Here is a 25521-nt window from a genome sequence, read left to right as displayed (position 1 = left end):
CTAAATCAGTTGACCAAGGGCAGGAAAAAATAGATCAGTCCTCCCTAGTCAACCTGTCAACTGCATATTGTCTTCTGTTATTTTTTTTTCTGCAATATCATCCCATACAGATATAATCAAAGGCAAAAAGGAAAAAAACCACAAACAAATAAAGACAGAAAACCAGAAAGACTTTACAAAATAAATGAAGTAAATTCCTTTTACAAAATAAAAATCAATTTTACATTGATTGATTGATGGATGTACATATAACTTTTCATTTATATCTTGTATATATACATATACATATATATATATATATATATACACACATATACATGAGTATATATATGTGTGAAGAGACAAAGGGAAGCTAAAAAAATTTACCAGGGAGAAGAAAAGAGTCATAGGAAGGAATTATGATTTGGAGGAAAGAACAAGCTAGTGGTGTCCGCTCTAGAAGAAAGATTTGAAAATTAGAAAGGGACTGAGTAGGCTCCTTGCAAAAGAGGAAAAGAGGAGATGTTTTCAAGCAGAGAAGAACAAGACTAATGAGAAAATGTGTTAAATAATATGATAATGATAATATTTCATGTGTCTTGTTAGAAAGTCATTCATAAATGGTGCTCATTATATCCAAAAAATCAAAAAATGGGAAACATAGATTTTATAAATAATAAACCCAATATTTCTAACATAATACTCTGTTTCCACAGACCTCTCAATTCTATATTAGCAAAGGTTAGTATCAGGTGCAAATGGGGAAAATAGATAAACTTGTTCACTGAGATATAATTTTACATCAAAGAAGATATCAAGATAGCAGTTTTCGAAATAAGAGGTGGCTGTGGGAATAAGAATAAAAATAATGACAACAATAATAAAAAAGGGGAGGGTAAAATTAATGGAATGGTAGGCAAGAAAATACCTAAAGTTTAGTCTAAACTCTATACTGAACTTCTTCCCAATGGATACTACATCATCTTTGACAAACTATCAGCAGAACTAATGCAAGAACAGACAAAAACTGTTAAGAAACTTTTAGCAGAGTAACTTCTTTGTGATTTTAGTCATGAAGACTTAGTTCATGTATGAAACAAATGGGAAAGTTAAAAGTTTCTTAACTTTCTGGCTATAGGGATAATTCTGTATGTATTGGTAAGAGGTGAAAGAAAGAACCATCTTGCTACAGCTCAGTTCAGATGGTTAGCTGTCTAATCTAATCTAATGTCTTGGACTCTTTAAGCATAATCTGCAGGATCTTTTCATAGTGGTTGACTTCAACTAATATTTAATGCAAAATATCTGTCTTACAATAGGAGGAGTTGCTGCCTGAAGTGTATGTGTCTGGTATAGACAGAATATCTGACTTTTTCATAAACAATTAGTGAGACAAACATGAGTTTTAGTGTTATTTCCAAAACAGAGAAGGTTCCTTTTCATGATGCTAGGCAAAGATGGAAAATTTCCGATAATGGGAGTCGAAGGATGAAAAGGATGAGAAAGGGCAATTTCTGTCTTTGTTGCTGGCTTTCCTTTTCTACTCAGATACAGCTCTACACACTACAAAGCAAATAAAATCTATTATGTTAGATTTCTGAAAACCCTTTGATGCAAGAAATTATAATTAATTTAATGTGGGATGACTTTGAAGTTCTGCATGTAGTAGAATGACAGGGGCTGTCATGTAGATGATTTTAAGAAATTTAATTTTTTTACCTAAGAGAAAAGCATTCACTTATTATTATGAGATTTCTCTTGGAATTCTTAAAAGACCATGAAAGATGATTTGAGTTTTATCGTTTGGGAGGGTGAAATTGGAAATGGAGGACAATTTTAACTGAATAGCAAATTACCTGCAAAACGTGATTTATTTTCCAAGCCTAACTTTTCTGCTTTTCCTCATGCATGTTTTGGCAACGAATAAATAAAGTTGAGAAACTAATGATTAAAAAACCAACACAAAGCTCAAGTAACTGGCATCAAGACACATTTTTCAAGCTTACATGTGTATGGAATTCTTCTTGGCAGTATATCCTCTTGCTAACCTGTGTAACAGTTTTAGAATTTGCATTTCCAAGGTAATGGAATTTCAGAAGTCTGTTTCTTAGGTTTCTATATATTGTTGTTGGATTCTGCTTAATATTTACCCAGATTTTATTGTTGTTTTGCAAATAAATCTCACTTTTGCTGTTGTTGTTGTGTACATCTTCTCATATTACAGGTTTGTCAATATCTCTGATGTGAGTCATATTTCATTAATTTTCTGGAGGAACATAAGCTCTATTTTTCCCCCTCATTGTCCATATTTAAGCAAAAAATGGACATTACATAAAAGTAGGCACTATCAAACTTGGATTTCAGGCATCCATCGGTGAGGAAGAAAGATATGTTTGATTCTGCCCATGTGGTTATGTTGCTTAGTAAATAAAATGGTCCAGGTCCTGTTCTCTGTCCCTGAGCACACAGAGCATAGCAGAGTTTGCATCTCTATGTTGCAAGTCTGTCTTTTTAAAAAACCCAGAACCACTGTCAGTTGAGGAATACCTCTGTCGTGTCCTATTCCATGTTCATGCATGTGCATTGGCTGAGAGGTGACATGGTGTGACAGTGCCAGAGTCCATGCTCTACCCTCATTTAATTCACTGCTTAGGCCTAAATTCCACCTTACTGCACTGGCCTGAAAACAGCATAATGACACTTCTGTATGGTAATATTATGCTTAGCTTTTATGGGTCCACAGTATTTCATATAATTCATAGGCCCCAGTACTTATGTTACTTGAAAGTTATGAATTTCACTCTTCATTATAAATTCAGCATATACAGGACAGTAAGCAGAGTATATGCCACAGGCTGTCTTCTGGGCAGGCTTTTAAGCTGTATTTGCTGGGGAGAAGGGAAGGCAGTAGGCAGTATTGGAATGGTTGCCTCATTATTGTTACCTAAGATCACAGAATCATTTACATTGGAAATGATCTCTAAGATCATCAGGTCCAGCCATTAATCCAGCATTGCCAAGTCAACCACCATAGCAGGTACCTAAGTTGCCACATCCACATGTCTTTTAAATACCTCCAGGGATGGCAATTCCACCACTTCCCTAGGCTGTGTGTTGTTACAGTGAATTCCACCACTTCCCTGGGCTGCATGTTCCACAAACCTTTTGGTGAAGAAATTTTTTCTAATATCCAGTCTAAACAACGCATGGTACAACTTGAGGCCATGTCTACTCATCCTATCACTTGTTACTTGGAAGAAGAGACCCCACCTCTCTAGAGCCTTGTTTCAGGTAGTTGTAGAGGGCAATAGATACCCTCCTAACCTTCCTTTTCTCCAGGCACAATGATCTGAGGTCCCTGAGCTACTCTTCATAAGACTTGTGCTCCAGCCCCTTCCTCAGCTTTGTTGTTCTAACAGCACTGATCTAGACAGTGATTCTGGTGATCCCATTCTTCATAACATTTTGTGGAGACTTATCTTGCTGAGACGTGCTCTCTCACTTCTTAAATATAAGGGGCTCAAGCCAGTGCTTAGCAGGTTAAAGCCCACTAAGTTAGGAGGAAGGGAACACAAGAACAAAAGCCAAAGGACATTCTTCCCTCGTGCTCGTGAAGTTGTTCACTTTCTAGCAAAGAAATAAAACCTAAGGGGAAGATCAAGTTGATAAATTTGATTATGTGATAGCATAATTAAGATGATCTTCAGTCACAATTTTTATTTTATGAAATGATTCTCCTACAAACTGTATAAGGCTTGTTTGAAAGTGAAAATACATGTCCAGGGGAGTTGATACTTTATAGGAATGCAACATTAGAGTTGTCTCATAGTCCAAGGGTGAGAATCTCAGAGCAAAGTCTTTTGGTTTAGGATTGACAGTGCTTCACATAGTCCTCGTAGCCATCGCAGGCTTACTTGAAAGCAAATATTTGTAACTTGGAAGACTGAAGGTGTGGGTTTAGACTTCCTCAAGTTAATGAGGGTAGTCATTCAATTCTCCCATTTCCAGAATGAGTGCATAATTGTGACATTATCATATGAATGAAGGCAGTATCATCACCCTGTAACTGAACCAGGTAATGCAATGAAAATGCTATGCCTCTCTCTCCTGTGTAATTCAGTTCTAGGAATTTGTGTAATAAAGCAGCAACTTTTTTTGGCCATATAATAGATTGATGGGGGTGTATGTGTGAGTTAGTGTGTTCATATGTTTAAATTTTCGGTGCTTTTCCCACCCTGGTTTTGGTTATTGTAAGATTTTTAATGTCTTCTCTTCTGAGACTGTAATGCCAATGGAAGATATCAAATTCTAATTATTAAATAGCTTCAAGAGATCAAATTGCTATCAATCAGACCCTCAGATAGTTTCTCAGTTGGTTCAGACAAGAGTTTTAGTTTCTTCCATTCTTGACGAGGGGATGCACATAATTCAATGCTGAAGACAGAGAGGACTGAGACCTGTAAGTTTCTTTGTATATTATTTATATAAAACCTGATAGGTTACCTTAAGAATTTTCTTTTTCAGTCATTTGACCTGGAGAAGAGAAGAAGACTAATTCTGTGTTAGAAATAGGTTTTTTTAAAGTCTTGCAGTGGTACTAGGTAATGAATTTTGATTTTTTGAGGGTTTATTCAAATTATAAAGGCCTATTCTGTAAACCTAATAAAATGTATAAAATAGTGATTTTTATATGTATATTTCAATAGATTTCATATCCATAAATTATTAGATTCCTCCAGGCATAAGAAGTTTTACTTTACAGGAGCTTTTGCCTTACAAAAACTCAGGGCTGAACAGCCTGTTTCGGATCATGATCTTTTTCTTTTTGGAGTAACACATCTGAATTTAGGAAAACAGAGGTGCATAAAGTAAACCAAGAGAGACCCAGCGTGTGTTACATTTCTTTTACAAGGTGATGTCAGAAGTAAAAGCTGGAAATAAAGCCAGCAGTTATGCTAGACTGAACTGATGTTACTTTTTGTACATTTCCTGAGCACATTTAATGGAAGGATTTGCAGCCACAATTAGACATTTGAATAGCTACAGTGTCCATTCAGCCAATGGAAGCTTAAATTCAGATCATGATTTGATCTGAGTGGAACACACCTTTGGTGTGTAAAACTGAAATTAGTAATTTCAGGTTTATGTTTGTAAGAGGTTTGTGACATGTTTTTTCTTTCCCAATAGTAACACCTTATATTTATTTACAGTCTTTATCAATTTCTCTCAAGAAGCAGAAAGTATCATGAAAATTGTCTAATCACTGATATTCTTCTATGGTTCTTGGTGCAATAGCATTTGAAATTATAGTTCACAATTCATTGAGATAAGTTCAGCTGTCTTAACTGAGCATTTCCACTTCGTCTTGGGTCCTCCTTGGCATAAAGATTTTTTTTTTAATAATTTTAAATACAGGAATAAAGAAGGGAAACCATGTTTGTGATTGCTCAACAACCACCTTTTATAAGTAGATCCAAACAGCTGATTTTTTACAGAATGCTAAAGTGTATTTCTTGTTTATTTCTTGAAAGGGAGTGATGGTCACACTTTTTCTTTCCCTCCACTTGGTTTTCAAATTGTTTTCATCATTGAGAGAACTGCAATTTTCAAAAATAATGCAGGCACCATACAGCCTTGTCTTATAATCCCATCATTCTTTTTGATAGTGTGAGACTTAGAAATTCAGAGTAAGAGTGGTAGCTTCAGGCAAGAAGAAATTATGTAAAAGAAATGTGTGTCCATTTTCTGAAGAGTAAATGGTGATTGTAGTTTCTAACCTGAGGGATCTACTGACACTGTCTCAGCCGATCTGAGAGACTTGGAGAAATTCATAGAAGGGTAAATGCAATATGTTATTTGAAAACAAACCCCAAAACTTCTGAATTTAATGTTTGTATGTAACTTCTATTACTTTTCAGACATTATTTCCATATTAAAAAAATAATATAAATTATCTACCTTTTTCTTCAGTTACTTCTAACTGTAGAACTAAGACCAGTTTCAGGGTCCATGGTGATGTTTGTATAGCTGGCATTTATTTTCACTTTAAGGAAGGATACATCTTAGTTCTTAAATATGTATCACTTTTCAGTTTAATCTTTAAATCTTCAAGTGATTTTTAACTCTGAATTAATAAGAAATACTTCCAACCTGAATAATTCTGTGATGCATTTTTCAGCTACTCATCCCTAGTGAAGTTTATAATGCTAAGTTAATGTCACAACCCATGGGTAAGTGGGCATCATGTTTGTTGTAAATTCTCCTCAGGCTGAACAAAGACACCAGACCACATGTCAGAGAACTCTTATGATTTATGGTACAGCTGTCTTCTTAACTCTGCCAACCAGCACAATATTTAAACTCAAAGGTGTTGGCTGATATGCCCTTAATTTATACAATACACTTCAGTAAGTTCCCAGCTCTGCAGACAAACTCCTCAAGGTACTGGCTCACAGTGCACAACACACAACCAAAATACGGGCTAAAAAGCTACAACACCGCTATGTGAAGGTGCGGGCTTACAAACCACAACACACAGTCTCCCCACTCCCACAGTAAAGTTCAGTAAGGAGTATGGGCTAGATTCTGATAGCCATGCTTTTTGCCAGACAGAGCAAGGGAAGAAAACAAAGTATATCACCAATCCTTAGAGGATGCGTTGGTCCTGCCAGGGGAATGATCCGGAGTTAGGGTAAACCGAGAAAACAAAAGAGAAAGGCGGGGGGGGGGGGGGGGGGGGGGGGGGGGGCAATCCGGTCCCTTTTACAGTTAACCTGGTGCATGCTTCTCAGGTAAATTTGCATGTTTTGTTCAGATGTGCACAGCCAGGCTTTTTCCAGGAAGTAAGCTTGGGGATTGAGCACTAATCTCAACGGGAGAGGTCCTCAGGACGTAGATGGATTGCCTTACAGGGCTAGCGACCTCACTGCCACCGTCCAAGCGTGCTTGGCCCCGGCAGATGAACCTCAGGATTAAAGGGTGGGCTCAGTTCTGCGCACACTGTGTCTCACCTAAAAAAATCCAATGCGCAGGCTGGAAGGTGGAAAGACCTTCCCCGGTTCTTCGTTCGCGAAGAGACTGGCCAACGGGAGAAGGAAGTTGGCTCAGAACAGCGCTGCCCCACCTCCATGGGACCTTCCACTCCAATCACATTTCCTGCAGCAGCACTGAGAATGTTTGAGACAAAACATGCTTAGATCTGGTCCCCCTCTATTGTTAGAATTATTATAAGTTTGGATTTTTTGTTTTGGGTTTGTATGCGTGCGTGTGTGTCTGTGTGGTTTTTAAATAATAATTCAATAATACATAATTTAATCCTATTGGGAAAATGCTTAAAAAATACAACAAAATACACCTTCTATTTGGAAAAATAGTTTCTTGTAAGACTCTGCTGCATATTAATTTGAAGCTAGACATTGCTATAGTTCGGAAATTCAAAAATAGCTATGACTGGCCAATTTCAGCTTCCCGTCAACCTTGTAAGTAGTCCAGTCCAGAAACTACACATTAGTTCATGACTGATGTTACTATGTGTTATTTACTATGATTTTGTCTGGCTTTTGTGAATGACTTTAGGTAGGATGAGAAAAAGTGAAGTTTAGGTCATTTCAGTGTATCAGGAAAGAAGTTCTAGAAGCTCAGAAAAAATCCCTAAAGAAATAATAACCATTGTGCGGTTTTAAAATTTGCAGGATGGTAGACTAAACTAGTATGAATTTACTGATATTTGGAAGAAACAGGTTTTTTGTCATTGAACAAGCGTTTGTTCAGTTGTTCAATTCAAACAAATCAGACACTATTAAAAGGGTGCAATGCTGGTTATTAGGTAGAGGTGCATTTAAACCTTTCTTGGGAAGAGCTTTTACAGAAAACAGCTGTGTGATTAGGTTTCTGCTAATATTCCAAATTAGTTGTATGAATTGATAAAATTAATACTGTAGGACTGTTTAAAAATTACTGTGCCTTGGGCAGTTCTTATTTACAGTACCATAGCACTACATTAGTTTATTATAGAGCTTTATGTGTGTTTAAAATATGGTAATCTTTTTAATTACTTTTGTTTGAAAACAACAAACACAAAAACACACAAAAACCAGACCAACAAAGAAAAACCAAAAAACAAGCAACCATATATCCACTTAATAATTTTCAAAATTATATATTTCAAGGGGACAAAGAGAAAAGAAAGAAGAAAAGCCATAATTCAAGTTTTTGGCAAATGCAATATTTTTAAATGCATTAAATACTGTACAAATATCAGTATGAGGAGAATCTGAAGTTTTATTGACTGCATTTTTTTTGTTCTGGTGACTAGGTGGCACCTCTTATGTTTCAGCTAATCAAGCTGACTGCATGCTTTCGGAGTGTGTGTCTAAATAAGGGGAGGTGAGTCTGTATTGAGGTCAGACCTATGTAAATGCCAAAAACCTTACCGCAGGGAATTTAAGAAGGAAGGGCTAGAGACTGAAGGTGGTCAGTGACCGAAAGCTGAGGTGCACTGTTGTGCCCTAGTAGTTTTAGATAAAGTGTGAAAAGCCCTAGGATATCTGTGCAGCCCTCAGCCTCCTGTGCTCATACAATTTATATTTCTGTTTGGTTTTCTTGTGACTTGTCCATGATCTGGACAAGCAGGTCAAAAAAACTTGAAACCACTTTAGTTTGCTATTCTACACTGAAGCAAAGAGGACTTTTAAGCCATGTCTTCTATTTCCCCAGCAGGTACAGAATTATTATAAAGCTACTGACATAATCATCTCCTCAGGTTGAAAAACCAATAACTGCAGATCCTGGAAACCATCCATTTAGCCCTGAAGGCCTGATTCATAGACTATTTAAACATCTCTAAGAGTGGCTTTGGGCACAGATTTATGATCAAGTAGAAACGATGTGTTTAGTAGATGCACATCCATGTTAACTGCAATCTGCTTTTACTTCAAAGGCCGTAAATATCTCATTAGTCTCAAATTACACTCCTCTGACAATAAGGAAATCATGTATGAATGTATGTTCTTTGTGTGTTGTGCTGTTGCAATTTTAAACTGAATCTTTTGATTTGGATTGATTGTTTTTGGTTGTTTGAGTGAGTGATACTTCCAACTAGGAATTTTTGGAAACAATTTTGTATACATTTTTTCAACATTTAAAGCAGTAAAGAGAAAAAAGTGATAATAAATAAAGACATTAAAAGTACTTTTCTTCCTGTAGATGCAGTATGTAAAAGTATATTCAATAGCTGACTGTATGCATATAGATGTTCATAAAACTGGCTTTGATAAATCTAAAAAGCTTTCTAAAAGTTTTCTATTTAAGGTTAGTCTTTAATTGCAACCTGTGACTTTCTTTACATCTTCCAACCTTTTTGATGATGCATCTAACATCATAGCAGTCACAGTTCACAAATGAATAGGTAGCAAACCTTCTTCCTTACCTCTTGATATTCTTACTGAAAATTATTCTGTGTGTTTTTGTGTATGAATGTGTATGCATTTTGTGCGTGAAACTAACCTTATGAAAATGGTATTATCTCTAGTAATGTTCACAAACTGATAAGTGGGATACTTTCTGCTAACTGGGCAGAAATACCATCCTAAGTGGGATATTTTTGCCTTACTTGTATCAATCTTCCTTCTTTGCCTCTGTCTTTGATACCAAAACCAGTTGTCCTCAGGTTGTACAGCTTCCAGAGCTGAAAGTTAGGGGACCTGAGTGAAACCCCCATAATCCAGGAGGAAATGGTTAGTGACCTTCTGTAGCCAGTTAGACACTCACAAGTCTGTTGACTCTGATGGGATGCACCTGAGGAAGCTAGTGAAAGAGCTTGCCAAGCCACTTTCAATCATTTACCAGCAGTCCTGGTTAACGCAAGAAGGCCCAGTTGACTTGAAATTAGCAAATTTGATGCCCATTTACTATAAGGGTCCAAAATACGACCCATGGAAATACAGGCCTGTCAACCTGACCCTTGTACTGGGGAAGGTTATGGAGCAGATCATCCTGAGTGCCATGTGCAGAACAACTGGGAAATCAGGCCCACTCAACATGAGTTTAGAAAGGCAGATCCTGCTTGACCAACCTGTTCTCCTTCTATCAGAAAGTGGATGAGGGAAAGGCTGTGTATCTCATCTATATAGACTTCAGTAAACTGTATAACACTCTCTCCCACAGCATTCTCCTGAGGTAACCAGCTGTTCATGGCTTGGATAGGTGCAGTCTTCGCTGGGTTAAAAACTGTTTGGATGGCTGGTCCCAGAGAGTGGTGGTGAATGGAACTAAATCCAGTTCCTGGCCAGTCACTGGTGTTATCTCCTACAGCTCAGTATTGGGACCAGTCCTGTTTAGTATCTTTATGATTTGGACAAGGTAATTGAGTGCATCCTCAGTAAGTTTTCAGAAGATACTAGGTTGGGTGGGAGTGTTGATCTGCTGGAGGGTAGGAAGGCTATGAGAGGGATCTGGAGAGTCTGGATTGGCTGAGGCCAACTGTAGGAGGATCGATAAGGCCAAGTGTTGGGTCCTGCATGTAGATCACAACTACAGCCTTAGGGAAGAGTGGCTTGAGAGCTGCTGAGCAGAAAGGGACTTGGAGGTGCTGGTTGACAGCTAACTGGATATGAGCCAGCAGTGTGCCCAAGTGACCAAGGACAGTGGCACCCTGGTTACATCAGAAATAGTGGGACCAGCAGGACAAGCAAAGTGATGGTCTATCTCTACTTGGCAGTGGTGAGGTTGCACCTTGAATCCTGTGTTAAGTTTTGGGCTCTTGGCTTCAAAAAGGACACTGAGGTGCTGGACTGTGTCCACATAGAGGCAGTGAAGATGCTGAAGAGTCTAGAAAACATGTCCTGTGTGGAGCAGCTGATGGAGCTGGGGTTGTTTAGTCTAGAGAAGAGGAGGCTGAGGGGAGACCTTATTGCTCTGTACAAGTACCCAAAAAGATGTTGTTTTGAGGTGGAGGTCAGTCTCTTCTGTCAGTCTCTTCTGTCATGTCCCAAGTGAAAGGATGAGAGGAAATGGCCTTAAGTTGCATCAGGAGACATTCAGATTAAATATCAGAAATAAATAAATGGAACTAATAACTTAAAGAGTGGTTAGGCATTGGAACAAATTGCCCATGGAGGTATTGGAGTCACTGTCTTTGGAAGTGTTCAAGGTATGTCTGGATGTGGCACTTGGGGTATGGTTTAGGGGTGATTATAGTGGTGTGAGGCTCTTGATTGGACTAGTGACCTTGAAGGTCTCTTTCAACCTTGCTGATTCTGTGATTCTGTGTAATACTGTCTTTGAAAAACAATTTTGTTCATGAGACTTCTGTTTAAAGACTTATTGTATGGTCGTCATACATAATTTATTACTTATCTAAACTTTCTCTGTGAAACCTATTTACTAAGAAATTATTTAAAATGATTGCCACTTAACTGTCTAAACTTAATAACTTTTAATAACAAAAATATTTTACAAAAGTGAGTTTATTCTGACTTATCATAAAATTGCCTTTTCTATGATATTTATCTTGCCGGTGTCAATGCACTTGTCATTATGTGCTGTTTGTTTATTTCTTTGCACTGATTGGCAGAGGCTGCAGGTCTGTTACAGTTCAGACAGTGGATCTGAGAGATATGACCACTTTCTGTGTTAGCCAGTGATTTATTTCCATATGGATTCAAGATCTTTAAAATCTAATGTCTATGTGTGCATAAAGAATAACAAATTCAGTTCCAGGTCAATAATAAATGTTTCCCTTTTCCTGTCCTTTCAGCCTATTCAAAATGATGGCATATAAACAGATATTTGATCCAAAGTCCTGCTGTAATTAGTGGGGATACATGCTATTTAGTATGTCATATTTTTGACTGTTGTATGTTATCTCTACTATATCAACTGACGATTTCCACTTTCCTTCATGTTGTCATTTTTTGTTCTCTCCATGCTGGTAATATGTGGTTTTTTGTTTATTTATCATTCTCATTTTCTTTTCTTGTCTTGTTTTTCTTTTTTTCATTTGCTTTTTTTTTCCTCTCTCTGCCTTTCATTATCTGGATCACTGTCTTTCCTTCCACCTTGTCAATTTTCTTAGCAATTTATTCCACTCTTCTTAAAATGTCATTACAAACTTCAGTACTGTGGGCATCAAGGGACTAAGATGTGTTGCTTCTCCCTGAGCACAGGTTAAATCGTCAGTCGGATATGACTGGAAAATCTGATTTGTACTGCATGGTCAGAAAGTATGCCAAAGTCAGAAAGATAGAGAGCAAGAGGGAGCAGATAGTTCAAATCAGTCACCTACTGCTGACTTCAATTGTTAATGACAGTAGCAGAAATCAGAAGGGAAGGTGGTGCTCGAGGAGGAATTTCAGGTGACCCATAGCTGGCTGATCACTCTGAGTGTCAGGGAGCAGCTGAAGCAGGGCTGCACCAGGAGGGAGGATGACCCAGGAGCTGAGGGCACTGAAGAGCTGGAATGGCAATACTCTAAACTTCTAAAGCACCACATTGAGGGTGGGTTGAGAACAGGGACAGGACCCTGCCATGACCTAATGATCATCAGGCCAGGCAGGGTGAGGAGTCAGGTCCAAGGTCGACCTGGGGGCCCAGTGAGGGCAAGAGCCAGTCTGGGCATGGAGATGGGCACAGAGCTTCCCACAGCATAGCTCAGACAGGGACTGATGGCCTTGGTGGTGCCCTCAGGGACACAACACTTAGATCTGTTAACGACTTCTTCTTCAAAAATGGCACTCAAATTGCAAGTCCTGGTGAAAATGTCAATAGAAATTTTAGTCCACCACAAATAATATGTATCTGATATTTTTCTGGCCTCTGGTATTCAGGTGCTCAAAAATTTTGTGGTAAGAGTGATAAAATGAAGTCATCAAAGAATACCAGGAGTTTTGGGAGAATGAACTATCCTTCAAATTACTTTCCTTGTCAGAATCCTGACTGAAACCAGGACCTGGTAGTTCAGTTATATGAATTTGGTATATAAGGGTGTGTTCATCCTACCAAATATAAGGTATCAACATCAGTTTCCCATAATACGGATTTTTTTATCTGTACAGTTTTTGTCTGTGGTTTTGAGTTGAATAGTAGGTGAAAAGAACTAATTTCTTTGGACAGGTAGAAGAATGTTGATGTGTGTTCATTTGTACTACTTGTAATGGTTAGCATATACATGTAAGTGACTTGTATTTCACTAAAAATTAACAGAATTATTGTAGGAATTGCCTTCTGTCTAAAAATAAAAGTGGGAGAATGCAAGAAGGTAATGTTATGTAATTGTAATGCTATGTAGGTCGAAATCTGACTTTCAAGAGACTGTATCACACTTTTTTTCTTTTCAGTTTTCATTGTTCTGTTTGTCAGACATAGAACAAAGAAAACAGATAACAAAACCAAATGAATTTGTATCTGATTTTTACTAACTGTTCTCACACTTGATTTGAACTAATGTAATGCTATTCCATTAATTGAAATTTGTGAATTAGATGAAGGTAAATTTGGATGTCATACAGAAAAGAAGTCATATGGAAAATACTCTACAGAAGTCACATCATAACAAAGACAGATTATCCAATACAGGCAAAAAAACCAGGGAATGGTTCCTGTGGGAGTGAAAATATGCTCAAAAAGGAGATTCCACTTATTTAGGGCAGAAAATACCCTTGAGCTAGCACTTAAATGTGATACCCTTCCTGAAAGCAACAGTGTTTGGGCTGTGATTTGTATTGGAACCATATACAAAAGAACAAATATTTGGGTTGTGTTATAACCTCTGACAAGCTTATGACTTCAGTTTCAGCTCTCTTACCCTACCTGTCTTTGGAAACACATAACCATGATGTCTAAAATTCATAAATCTTTTGTGGGCCTTGACATGGAAGTAGTGTTGAATTTATTTTTTTTTAATTTTATTTTAGATTTATGGCTATATGAATTTCTCTGTTGATTTGAATTACCTGTTTTCTCTTGGCCACAGGCTGACTGAGTTGGCTGGACTTCATCGGAAGGAACCATTTCACTGGGCCAGTGGGATAACTGCAGATCTCTTGCCACGCTACTTGCTAGGAAGTGCTATGCGTTGCCAGGATTAAGTCAACGCTAAAATCTGGGATGGGCCTTAGGGGCAAACACTCCCTTGTTTCTTCTGATGTTGGGATTTGTCTACGGCCAGTCATCTGAGGCACCTACACACATCAGCTTTTGGTTTTTTTGTTGCCTGAACAAGGTTGCGTTTTCCCTCACTTCATCTCCTTTTGACGACTTTTTTTGTTTCAGTTTGCATTTTCCTTGACTGATTAATTTTCTGCTGGCTGTGGAAAAAAAAAAGAGCCCTGCTGATGTTGATTTAAATAATGTCGAAACCAATGGGACTCCTATGGCTGCCTTTGATCTTCACTCCAATGTGTGTCATGTTGAATTCTAACTTCCTCCTATGGATAACTGCACTGGCTATAAGATTTACTCTCATCGATGGCCAAGCACAATATCCAGTTGTTACTACGAATTATGGCAAAATACGTGGTTTAAGAACACCTTTGCCTAATGAAATCCTTGGTCCAGTGGAGCAGTACCTGGGTGTTCCTTATGCCTCTCCTCCAACTGGAGAAAGGCGATTTCAGCCCCCGGAACCACCATCATCTTGGACGGGTGTCCGCAACGCCACACAGTTTGCTGCTGTCTGCCCGCAGTACCTGGATGAGAGGTCACTGCTCAACGATATGCTGCCAGTCTGGTTTACAGCCAATCTGGATACTGTAGTGACATATGTTCAAGATCAAAATGAAGACTGTCTGTATTTGAATATCTATGTGCCCACAGAGGATGGTAAGTACCCTGAGGACCACACTGCAGCACACTCACCAGTTCTACACATAGGTCTTTAGAGCATCTTGATGAGTTTCTCCATGTTTTATCTGTAGAAATATATAATGTTCTGAACATGCATTAAAAGTAATGCTTTGTAGGTTGAATATGCTTGCAAGGATCTCTCTCATGTTTCAGTGCAATACCAATCCACAGTTTCATTTGCAAACAGTGGCCAGGGGGTGTAAACTAGCCTTAAGTTGACATCTAAAATACTGCTGAGTATCATTCACAAGAGAGGAAAGGGGAAATAAACATTAACCTGAAGTAACATACTTATTTTTCCATACATGAATGGTACAAATATAGTGTTATGTACTAATTTTTGAAGGAGAATTTCCCTAATTTCTTTTTCCTTTAGTTTTATTATAAAACCTCTGGGTCTGCTATTAACTCTGCTTGATTTTAATGGATAATAGAAAGTTGTTATAGTAAAGCAGTCAGCAGGGCTTTTTTTTTAGGATTTTTTATCTATGAAATGTTTTACTCCTACTTATTTTTCTTCATTCACTAAATTTAAAATGAAGTAAACATGCTTTTATTATGCAGAGCTGAACAGGTAGCCTTAAACTTTTGTCTGTTTTATGCAATCCTTTCTCAAGAGGGCTACTTTAATCCACTTTCAATAGACAAAAAGGATGAACACAATTGGTAACACAGAACTCTTTGAAAATTTACATGATCTCAATCTTTAGAATTGTAGCTTTATGGCATGCATGATGAATGTCTCTTTGGTTGTTCTGAATAGTATTGCTTCCTACAGGCAAGAAGACCTGTTTTCATCAGGCCCCAAATGAGTTAAGCCTATTTTATATCACTGGGAAATAAAAAATACTACTGGCACTTATATTTAATATTCTACTAAAAGCCAGTTCTTTCAGCTACTTATAATGTAGTTACTGATGCATAACATGACAGATTTCTCCCAGATATGCAAATCCCTTCACTTTAGCTGAGGGTTTGATTTACATAACCAAGGCATTGTTATTTCTCAGTAACCATACTTTAAATATGCAAATTTTGTACTTTGATTATTATAATCCTTCTGCCTTGATTGGCTTCTTTACTCAGAATTTCCAAGCTGTTTGCCAGCAATAAACATACCGCCTTCTTTTCCTGTTCTCATCAGCTGAAGCAAAAACTTGAAAGCTTAAAATAAAAGGGTAAGGTTTGGGAATACCCAGAGCTTTACAAAAGTAAATACTACCAAGCTGCTTAAGTGAAAAGTGCTGTGAAAGAAAAGCTGTGTTTATGGGGGCTCTGTGTGCACATGTGTGTGTTCATGTGTGTGTTGTGTGCATGTGTGTGTAGATGAAGAAGCAGATCTTTTTGACCCTCTTCCAGTCTCATTGCACTCCTTCTCACTCCTTGGATAATAACACAGATAATTCTTTCCTAAATTTGTTTATGTTCTGGATTTTATCCTTCAGCTTTTAATTAGTCACTAGGGTAAGCTTGCCCTAAGAAAGCATTCTGGGTTAAGATTGTATTTGTTCTCACTGAAGGAATATCAGCTTTGCTAACTCAGTCTTATTTTAGAGTCCAGTTTTAATAAATGCATACATTCCCCTCATCCAATGATAAGAAGTTTCATTAATTAATTCAGGAACACATGAGACTAGACAGGGAAAAATATATATGAATGTATAGGAAAATAATGTTTGATACCAAATGGAAAATAAAATTTCGTGGGCTGAACGGCTTACCAACCTGTAACACTCTTTCCTTTTTTTTTTTTTTAATCTCCTCTTCAAAATATAAACCCATGCATAAAAGAATATGTAGCTGAATAATGAGAGACAAAGTTTGATGTGAGTGATGAGCTGAAGGCAAGACTGCTCCTGACAAGCATTTTTAACAGGTTTCACTGCAGAACAAGAAATTTAAAAATTCATAAATGGAGTACACAACGTTTTAATTGCATGCTGTATAATATATCACTAGTTAAATATAACTCAGAGGGGCTTTTTCGGTGAGCTAAATATTCAGTCATCTGCCCATAGAGATGCTTAAGGGGAACTGACCTACAAATCACATCTCCTAACTTAGCATGTCTCCAAATCATACTAAACATAAATAGCCTTAAATTGTACTCCATACAATCTGATTAAACACGTTATGCTTCATTATATGAGTCTTATTTGGCAAAAGTAAGCTATGTTGTTATGGAGACAGACCATGAAATTAGTTTTTGAAGCAAGATCTCAAAGTGAGTGACTTTGAATTAAATTCACATTTTCAATTCTTTCTCAAATACAGATTGATTTAAAAGATGTTTAAAACTGTTTTGTCTAGAAGAAAAGGTGGCTGGAATTATCCAAACCTAATTAATTTTCTGATTATGGAACTTAATCTGAATCAATTTATGTGCCCTTTTTTTTTTAACTTTGGTGAAAAGAACAGGTGAACAACTCTGTTGAATTCACTGTGCTCATATGCAGTGTTTACTTCAAGTCAGTTCTGGTGAATAACTAATCAAAATGCAGCTCAGGTTTGTTTTTGTTTGTTTGTTTGTTTGTTTTTGGTTTTGTTTGGGGTTTTTTTGTTTTGTTTTGTTCTTTTGGTGGGGGAGAGTTGTCACTGTAAAGCACGGCCCTGATTCTCATCACTTGTGTGGTTTGGTCAAAGGGAAACAGATTTTGATCATGTACTTTAATAAAGAAGTTAAGAATAAATGCACTCATACCTTCCTCTGATTTCAGAATTGCTTCATTGTAATCCTGCCACTATAAACTAATGGAAATAAAGAGGAGAATTCAGTCTCTTTAGCTAGGTGATAAGTTTAGGTATTTATAATAAAATAGTTTGAAATATTCTTGCTTTTTTTCTGAAGAAGCAGAGTGAAATTAAATTATTTCCTTAAAATAGTTCTAGCTTGTAGGTAAAGAAATAAAATGCCCTGTTACGCAGTCTGCATCTGTATTAATCATTTCCTTTCTTCTGACCCATAGGATTCTGCATTTCAAATGTCAAATATCAGCAGAATCCTGTCAGAATTTCCCCTGTCGACGTTTCTTACAAAACAAAAATATCTTTGTTTTTAGAGCCTTTTATTTTTTCATTTTTAGTGAAAGTATTCTTTATGATAGAAGTCAATACACATACTGAACAGAATATTTCTGTAATTGCTCCCATGTAGATTTTTATTCTTTTGCTGTTTTTCATTGGAAATGTTTTTTGATGACACTTTCCTTAAAGTATATATTTCCTTGTATTTCAGGCCATCTAAGGTAACCGTAGAATTTCAATGTTTCTTTTCCTTTGCCTTTGGAAGGGAAAGAATTATAACCACTGTAATCCACTGAGATTTGCATAAGTATAAATAACAATACAGTTATTTTGAAGATACATAGTACAAGCAATCAAAATAAAATCTAGGAATCTTCTTTCATTTTCTATATCAAACCTGTAGTAATAAGAAATTACTAAGAACTGAAGCAAAAGAAATATTCATAGTGAAATTATAATTTTTTCCAACTGCTTTCTAAACATTTGGCTTGATTTTCAGAATCATTTGTGTAGATATATATTGTCGTTTCTGCTTTTTCAGTTACTATAAACTGTAATTTTCCACAAGAATACTTGAATGTCAGTTTTGAGGAGGTCATCTAGGGAAATGATATTGAGGACAGTCTGTTTATTATAACTTCAGTCTGAATATGGGTTTATCTACAGTGGAAATGCTAGATTGAAGAGGACACAGACTGTTAATCGGCTGTGCTTAATCCCTGGCCTTTATCATTTGAATCTGTGGATTCTGAAGGAGATTGCTAACTCCTATCATAACTGGGGGAGAAAAAAAAAAACACAAAAGGCTCATAACAGACCCTTAATTTGTATTTCTTTCATGATAAACTTCAAAATGGTATTAATAGCAAATCAAAATTTAAAAAAAAACACAACAAAAAAACAACAAAACAACAAAACAAGGAACAAAAACCAACATGAACAAATCTTTTTATGTTTGTTTGTTTAAAACCTGCTCTGTTCATATCAAACCAGAAAATAAAAAAGGTGGGTTCTTGTTGTCTTTGCTTGATCAATAGTAAGCCTATATACTTTCCCTATTTTGGCATGTGGATAGAGGGTATGCTTCACACCAGTGTGGAGCTACTTATCCTCTGTCTATCTGTTAGGGATTAACTAATGAAATATTTAGCATCTTCAGAGATTTGCTGACTAAAAATCCTCTGTGATCTCTTGTTTCATTTTACATCAGAATAAATACAGCTGAAGTGAAAGGAAAAGGTGGTAGACCATGGCAGTAACGTTGAATGGGTAGGTCATAATTTTTTCATTAGATTAGGGAAACAGGGACTGTTGTCCAGGATTACTGATATATTTAACTGTGGACTACCAGGAAGAAAAAAAGTCTTGTGCAAGAACAGAGATCAACAGTGTTCTTTCTCTGGGGGATGATGTAAAGGAAATGTACCTGGAACTTTAGACTCTGTGTCTATTTGACTTCAAAACAACAAAATGAAAAATTTAAGCAAAGCTGATCAAGAACATGAGTCTTAAACTGTGTCACTTTTATATATTATGAAATGTTAAATATCTGCTTAATATATAAACAAGTGCAACCAGCTTCTTGTAAGTGCTGTTGAATTGCAATGTCTTTAACTTGGGAAAAGTCTTTTTGTCAAAATTATGCTAATAAAATGTAAATTATGAATATTTTAATTTTCCTCCCTTTTTTGGGGAGCAGAGAAAAAGTTAGTGTAAAGATTAGTCTCATTGCAGTTGTTTAATCGCATAGAAAGAAAATGTGAGCTAATCAATGACTTCTTTATTAATATGAGAAATAAGGGGCTATACCTAAATAGAGTAACATAGAGAACAAGATAGGTACAATATTGTACATTATTTGTATTGAATTATTAGGACTTGATAATAATAATAGTAACTTTTCATTTCCAAATAACCCCAAATTTCTATACAATGTATTCTTCTAAACTGTATGTAGTTTTAAGTTTCAGTAAATACATATGTGACATTGAATGGGTAATCTTAAAATTGTAATTGTTCTATTACCTCTTCACTACTTTTTTAAAATTAAAGTAGCCGCTTAAGAAATCAAACAAGTATTCATGTATACAACTTCAGGGAATTAAGAATCCAGTATCTCTTGTCTACATGTTTACAGTTTTGATTTTTCCTCAAAATCTTTGTTACATGTTTTTAGAAGTGAAATACAACTTCTGTAATAGGTATAGGAGCATAGAGTTTTAGTTATGTTTTCTGATGTAGTTTTAAAAGCAAATTAAATAAAGTTGTTTACTTTTAAAAATAATGTAAACCTGCTTAAAAATATATTCTGGACTTTTTTTTAATAGATAATAAAGTTTAAACAGTTTCATATTGCAAATTATGTTGTTCTGAAACAAAAAAGCTTGTTGAAAGTTTCAGTATTATCACAGATTTTGTCAATAACTGGTTTATTTTTAACTCCCACCCTTTCAGTCAATTCTTTGTTTACTTTGGAAAAATAAAAGTTAATTACTAACTTTTTTTAATAATTAAATGCATTTCAGCTTATAAAAGCACTATAGGACATATCCTTTTGTAAAATGGTTGTATGGCTTTCCAGAGTGAGAAGGATTGATTGTAGGGAACAGTTACAGTACAAAATAACGTTTTGTTGTCAGTATTGTTACGTATAATCCCAGTTGAACATAAACATATACTTTTTAACGTCAGAGAGAAAATCGCTCTCCGTTGTGAACGATAAACTCACCATTGTGTCAGAGTGCCTCAAGCCAATTCTTTCACTGTTAGGGTCCAATATATCCCCTCCTCCTAATCCAGAAATATTGCAGCATCTGTGAGAAAGAAGAAGGCATATGTCTGCCTATCCTCTGCCTACCAGGATAAAGCTGTGGGTAATCCAGGCCCTTATTTTACATACTTGCTTTTAACAGTCACAAATACCTTCTGACACCGAAGAACAGGACTCTAATCTAGATGAAATAAAGTTCTTAAATCCTTACAGATAAATTCAGATTTAGTTGCTAATTTCAAAATGCTGTCCTTCCCTCCAGGAACTGCCCATTCCACAGGCACTTTACAGGATTGCACCCAAATGGCCTTTTCAGGAACTGATATGCAGTGAAGCCTAGTGAGAAGACTCAGCATTCAATATGACTTTATCTAATCCAACCAAGATTTTTGGCACTGTTTCCTCGAGTCTCATCATTGCCTCATATTGAAAAACCTTCTAGAATCAGGGGGAATGTTCTTTATAACATGATGGATAAATGTTTTTTCTGCAAGGGCAAATTAATGTCATCATCCTTTTAAGTCAAAGAACAGTGACTTTGGAATTGTAGAGGCTGTGACATTTGGCTCAGTGACGCAAAAGAAAAACTCTTTAGTCATGTGGGTCATGAGACCCAAATTGGGCGATTTTACTTCCTTCTGCCCATTGACTCCCACTTGTCTCTTCAGGGTGCTTTTTGTTTTGGTTTGGATTTTTTCCTGTGTGTTTTTTTGTTGTTTGTGGTTTTTCTGTTTTGTTTTTTTTTCTTTGGGGTTTTTTATTGATGTTCTTGTTTTTAAATGGAGCTTTCATCTTCCCTCCTGCAAAACGTGTCTTTGTATGCTGCTGCTTTTCACTGTATGTCTTCTTGCTTTCTGGCATAACACAAATCGATATGACACCTGCTAACACTGAGGCAGTGTCTCTGTCCTGGGGCAGTGCAGTGGGTCCTTGGCAGGCTTCTGAGTGGGGAACAGTGTGGAATATGCGCAGCTGGATCTTATCAGTGTCTTGGCTGTACCATTTGTATTAGCTTTGATTTCCTATAAAGGCTTTGTGATCTTGTTGGTCTTCTTTCAGATATTTTTTGCATAGATAAGAAGGTTTTGAATGTTATTTGTATCTGTTCATTCCAATTTGGTTCAGTCCCCCTTACCTTTCACATTAATTACAGGTTCAGACACATGCTGAATGGCTCAGCTAAATTACAAGGCTCATACATCAGTTTGCATCTATGAAAATGCTTCAAGGAATTGTTGCCACATCAATATGATAGCCATAGGCAGTGTGTGAACCAAAAATTTACAGTCCTCTTCAACAAATGTTTAGGCTTATACAAAATAATTTAACAGAATTTTGAAATAAAGCAACTGCTCTTCACTTGCTTCTCAGAATTCCTGATAAAATTGTGGACAAATGACATGAAGACAAAAAACTTTCCTGAACTTAATACCTTTTTGCACAGTACTTTGGTTTGCCATCCTTTTTAGAGGGAACAAATATATCTGACCTTTAGTCAGTGCTTCTTGCTTATGATTCCAGATGAAATTCTCAGAATGGCATATAATTGATTATGTATGCTCACATTTTGTGATAGTATTAGTTGAAGGTATTAGTTGTAATACAAATAGAACAAAGAGTAAAAGGAAAAAAAGAAAGTCATGATAGCAAATTTCAATTGTGTTTATGTTATTATCATTGTCTCAGTGAATATGGATGAATTTATATTCTTGGGGTTGATGGCTTTCTTAATCTGGACATTGATCCTGGTGCCCAAAGAGACAAACAATAAGAAATAATTATTATGAAACCGTGAAAATGAGCTAATGCAAATAGCTATCTGGTGCTGATGTGTTAAAAATCCATTACAGAAATGTTATAATAAAAGGAATTTTTTTTTTTTACAGTGCTTGCTGTAGGCAAACTTGAAGTGAAGAGTAAATTTACTTGTGATGCTAAGCCAAATTCCTACACTATATATAGGGAATTTTAGTTACAAATACAATTTCTGGTGCCTTGTTTCAAAATGCTTACTATTTCTGGGTTGATGTTAAATGGATTTTTAATTGACAGGGTGTGACATATTTAATCTAATGGAGAGAAATTACTTTGTGCTGAATCAAATGACTATCCAATTAGTCGCTGGTAATGTTTATAAGCCATCATAGCTGGAAATCATGGATACATTGTCTGTTTTATTAGATATGCAATAGGGCAAGTGAAAACTCAATCCAAATATATACATTTCATCTTCTTGCAAACAAATTAGAATCAAATTATCTTTTTATGTGGTATTTTTAGTGTGTCTAGGAAATTTCAAAAAATCATTTTGCATTTGTAATACTGTCCCCATGGCTGTGCATTGGCTGGCTCTTCGTGCTTAATTCAGACAGCAGAGGGAGCACAAGCTACCAGCAAACTCATTTTTTCTGTCCCTGGGCATCACTGAGAGCGACACAAATAATTCTGGTGAATGCAGTAGTAAAACATACAAACAGGTTCTGGGTTTTGCCCTTTAAACAGATATGAAGGGATCTGATTCCACCTTTGCCAAGGTTAAAGTTAATTAAGTTACTGGTGTTGATTCTATTTTGAGGGCTGATGAATTTATATAAGGGGTAGAACATATCCAAGCAAAACGTGCACTCACACTCACAAATCTGCACAAAACTAATTTTCTATTATAAAATAATACAGAATTAGATCAGAATCACACTGGCAATGCACAAGTTTATAATTGAATAGTACTTACTTTGAAATTCTTACAAGGCATTAAATGTCGGAATTGATTTCAAAGTCAAGAATTTGGTCTGTTCAATTTTGGTGAGTTAGTAGAAACATTCCTACATAAAAAAGAAGGAATGATTCTGTCCTTCCATTTTATAATGAAAATGTAGACAAAGGCAGATTTCTTTTAATTATTGTCATTGCCTTTCCATTTTCTGTGTTATAGTTACAGAGCTGAATTAAGTGCCAAATGTGTTTTCTGTCCTTTTATTTCACCAAGACAAAAATCTTAAGCATGCTAAAGTTTCATTCTCACTTACAGGATTTTTAAACTTTTCACTGTCACCATGGTGGAATTAACAGTATAACTAAGATATATTAAGTCATACAAGATGTGAAATTTCACAAATTTTGTCAGGCTTCCCCTCCAAAGTACATTACTTTCAGGCATCATTTATCTGAATCAAAAAGATTGTTACTTTTATAGTCTTGAAGATTTGAGATTCTTTTGTCATCTACCTAAACCATTGACCTTGTTCTATATTCAGGGATTAGATGCAATAGCGTGAGTTGAAATGGACGTCTCGAGTGGGTCCTTGGGAGTTGGATCAGATCAGATGTTTACTGTGATGATGCGTTAAACCATCCCTGTGGATTGATTACTATGCTTTGTCACTAACACTTACCTTGAGGTGTGTACTTAAGTCAAAAATGACACCAAAAAATGGTACAGAAGCAGCAGCTCAGTATGACAGTCTCTCGTTGGGAATATTTTAGTGCAAACAGATTGATGAAATAACTGAGTAGAAATAAATGCAGCAATGTGAACTTAAAGAATGGAATAAGTTTCTAAAAGTCATACTCTATGGTGTATTCTTTATTTTCATTATCAAAGGGTTGTCTGTAATGCCTTCGATGTTATTCCCATAACTAAACTGTAGTATATGGATTAAGTAGGTAAATTTTTATTCTTAACTATAGTAATTTTACAATAAAATTCCGAGGGATGCTCAAGCTTTATTTCTTCTCTATTCAATTTCACTGCTCCTTGCAACCACTTGTTGTTACTACATTGGCCCCTACCATTTTATAAGTGAATACCTTTGCTCATTGTACAAAGTAATACCATAAAGTAGGTGTAAATTCTGATTCAGTTTCCAAAAATGGTGTTATCCACATATTCATCCTTATCTTTTCCTTACCAAAGTTACACATAAGAGGCAGCAATAGGTGAGAAAACACCAGCTATGGCTCTTAAATAAGTTTGGGAAGGGTAACTATGTGTATATATTAGCTAATATGTATTAGCTGTGCAGTGGGTGTGAAAGGATCAGGTGAAGAGAGAAGGCCTGGGCCGCTCAGCTACTCTTGGCGAGCTACATTTGGGCTGTAGGGTGGTACATGAGGATCCTAATGCACCCTGCTATGGTAAGGTAGGGGTTTATTTAGTTGTTGTTGTTCGCTATTGTTTTCATTTTTCATTTTTAGCTGAGCTATTCTTCCTTAAATTTTAGTTGTCATCATGATTGCTCACCCTGCACTCCATTGTATAAATGTGCCCAGAAGGTATTTGGGATATTGCAAGAATCAAGGGGGAGGATGTTGTTCAGATATTGACTTTTGGGTATTTTGCTGAAATAAATGTCAGTTCTTTAAATGCATGCAGTGACCTATAAAAATGCCTGAGCATCTAGGAAGGCAGTAAAAGGTCTTCATCATGTAATACCTATCCTGCTTTAGTTCAAGCAGTGGGAGCCCCTGGTGGTCTAGGGGAAAGGCACTGCACTGTCACTGCAGAGACCCGGGTTCGATTCCCGGTCGGGGCCCCTCCCCGGGCAGATGGAGCTCGTTAGCCCATAAGGCAATCCACTACGTCCTGAGGACCTCGCTGCCACCGTCCAAGCGTGCTTGGCCCCGGCAGACGAACCTCAGGATTAAAGGGTGGGCTCAGTTCCGCGCACACTGTGTCTCACCTAAAAAATCCAATGCGCAGGCTGGAAGGTGTAAAAACCTTCCCCGGTTCTTCATTTGCGAAGACTGGCCATTACTGGCCATTAGTTCAAGCAGTAATTTTCAGCTTTTAGCAGCTTTGCAAATGGGACCTGTAATAATTAATTTTCTATTAATCTTACATAAAGGAAGAAACTAGTAAGCAATTTTAAGTTTAGAAGGTGCCAGCACAAAGCAGGTTTTTAAAATAT

The 25521-nt window shown here is 36.5% G+C and overlaps 1 protein-coding gene across 1 annotated transcript in view; it reads left to right on the top strand.

Moving 5' to 3' along the window:
* Positions 1-25521, top strand: part of LOC114069597 (neuroligin-4, X-linked-like) — a gene marked incomplete at its 3' end in the record, with an annotated part of 103580 nt that overhangs the window by 42466 nt on the left and 35593 nt on the right. The window contains exon 3 of the mRNA XM_027906494.1: positions 13949-14796. Within this exon, the coding sequence (XP_027762295.1) occupies positions 14325-14796 (472 nt within the window). The remainder of the gene's footprint in view (positions 1-13948; positions 14797-25521) is intronic.

Source organism: Empidonax traillii, unplaced genomic scaffold (genome assembly GCF_003031625.1).
Source record: "Empidonax traillii isolate 1590-97213 ecotype Southwest subspecies unplaced genomic scaffold, ASM303162v1 scaffold1303:size248775, whole genome shotgun sequence".
NCBI lineage: Eukaryota > Metazoa > Chordata > Aves > Passeriformes > Tyrannidae > Empidonax > Empidonax traillii.
This window is presented reverse-complemented; position numbering and strand designations above follow the sequence as displayed.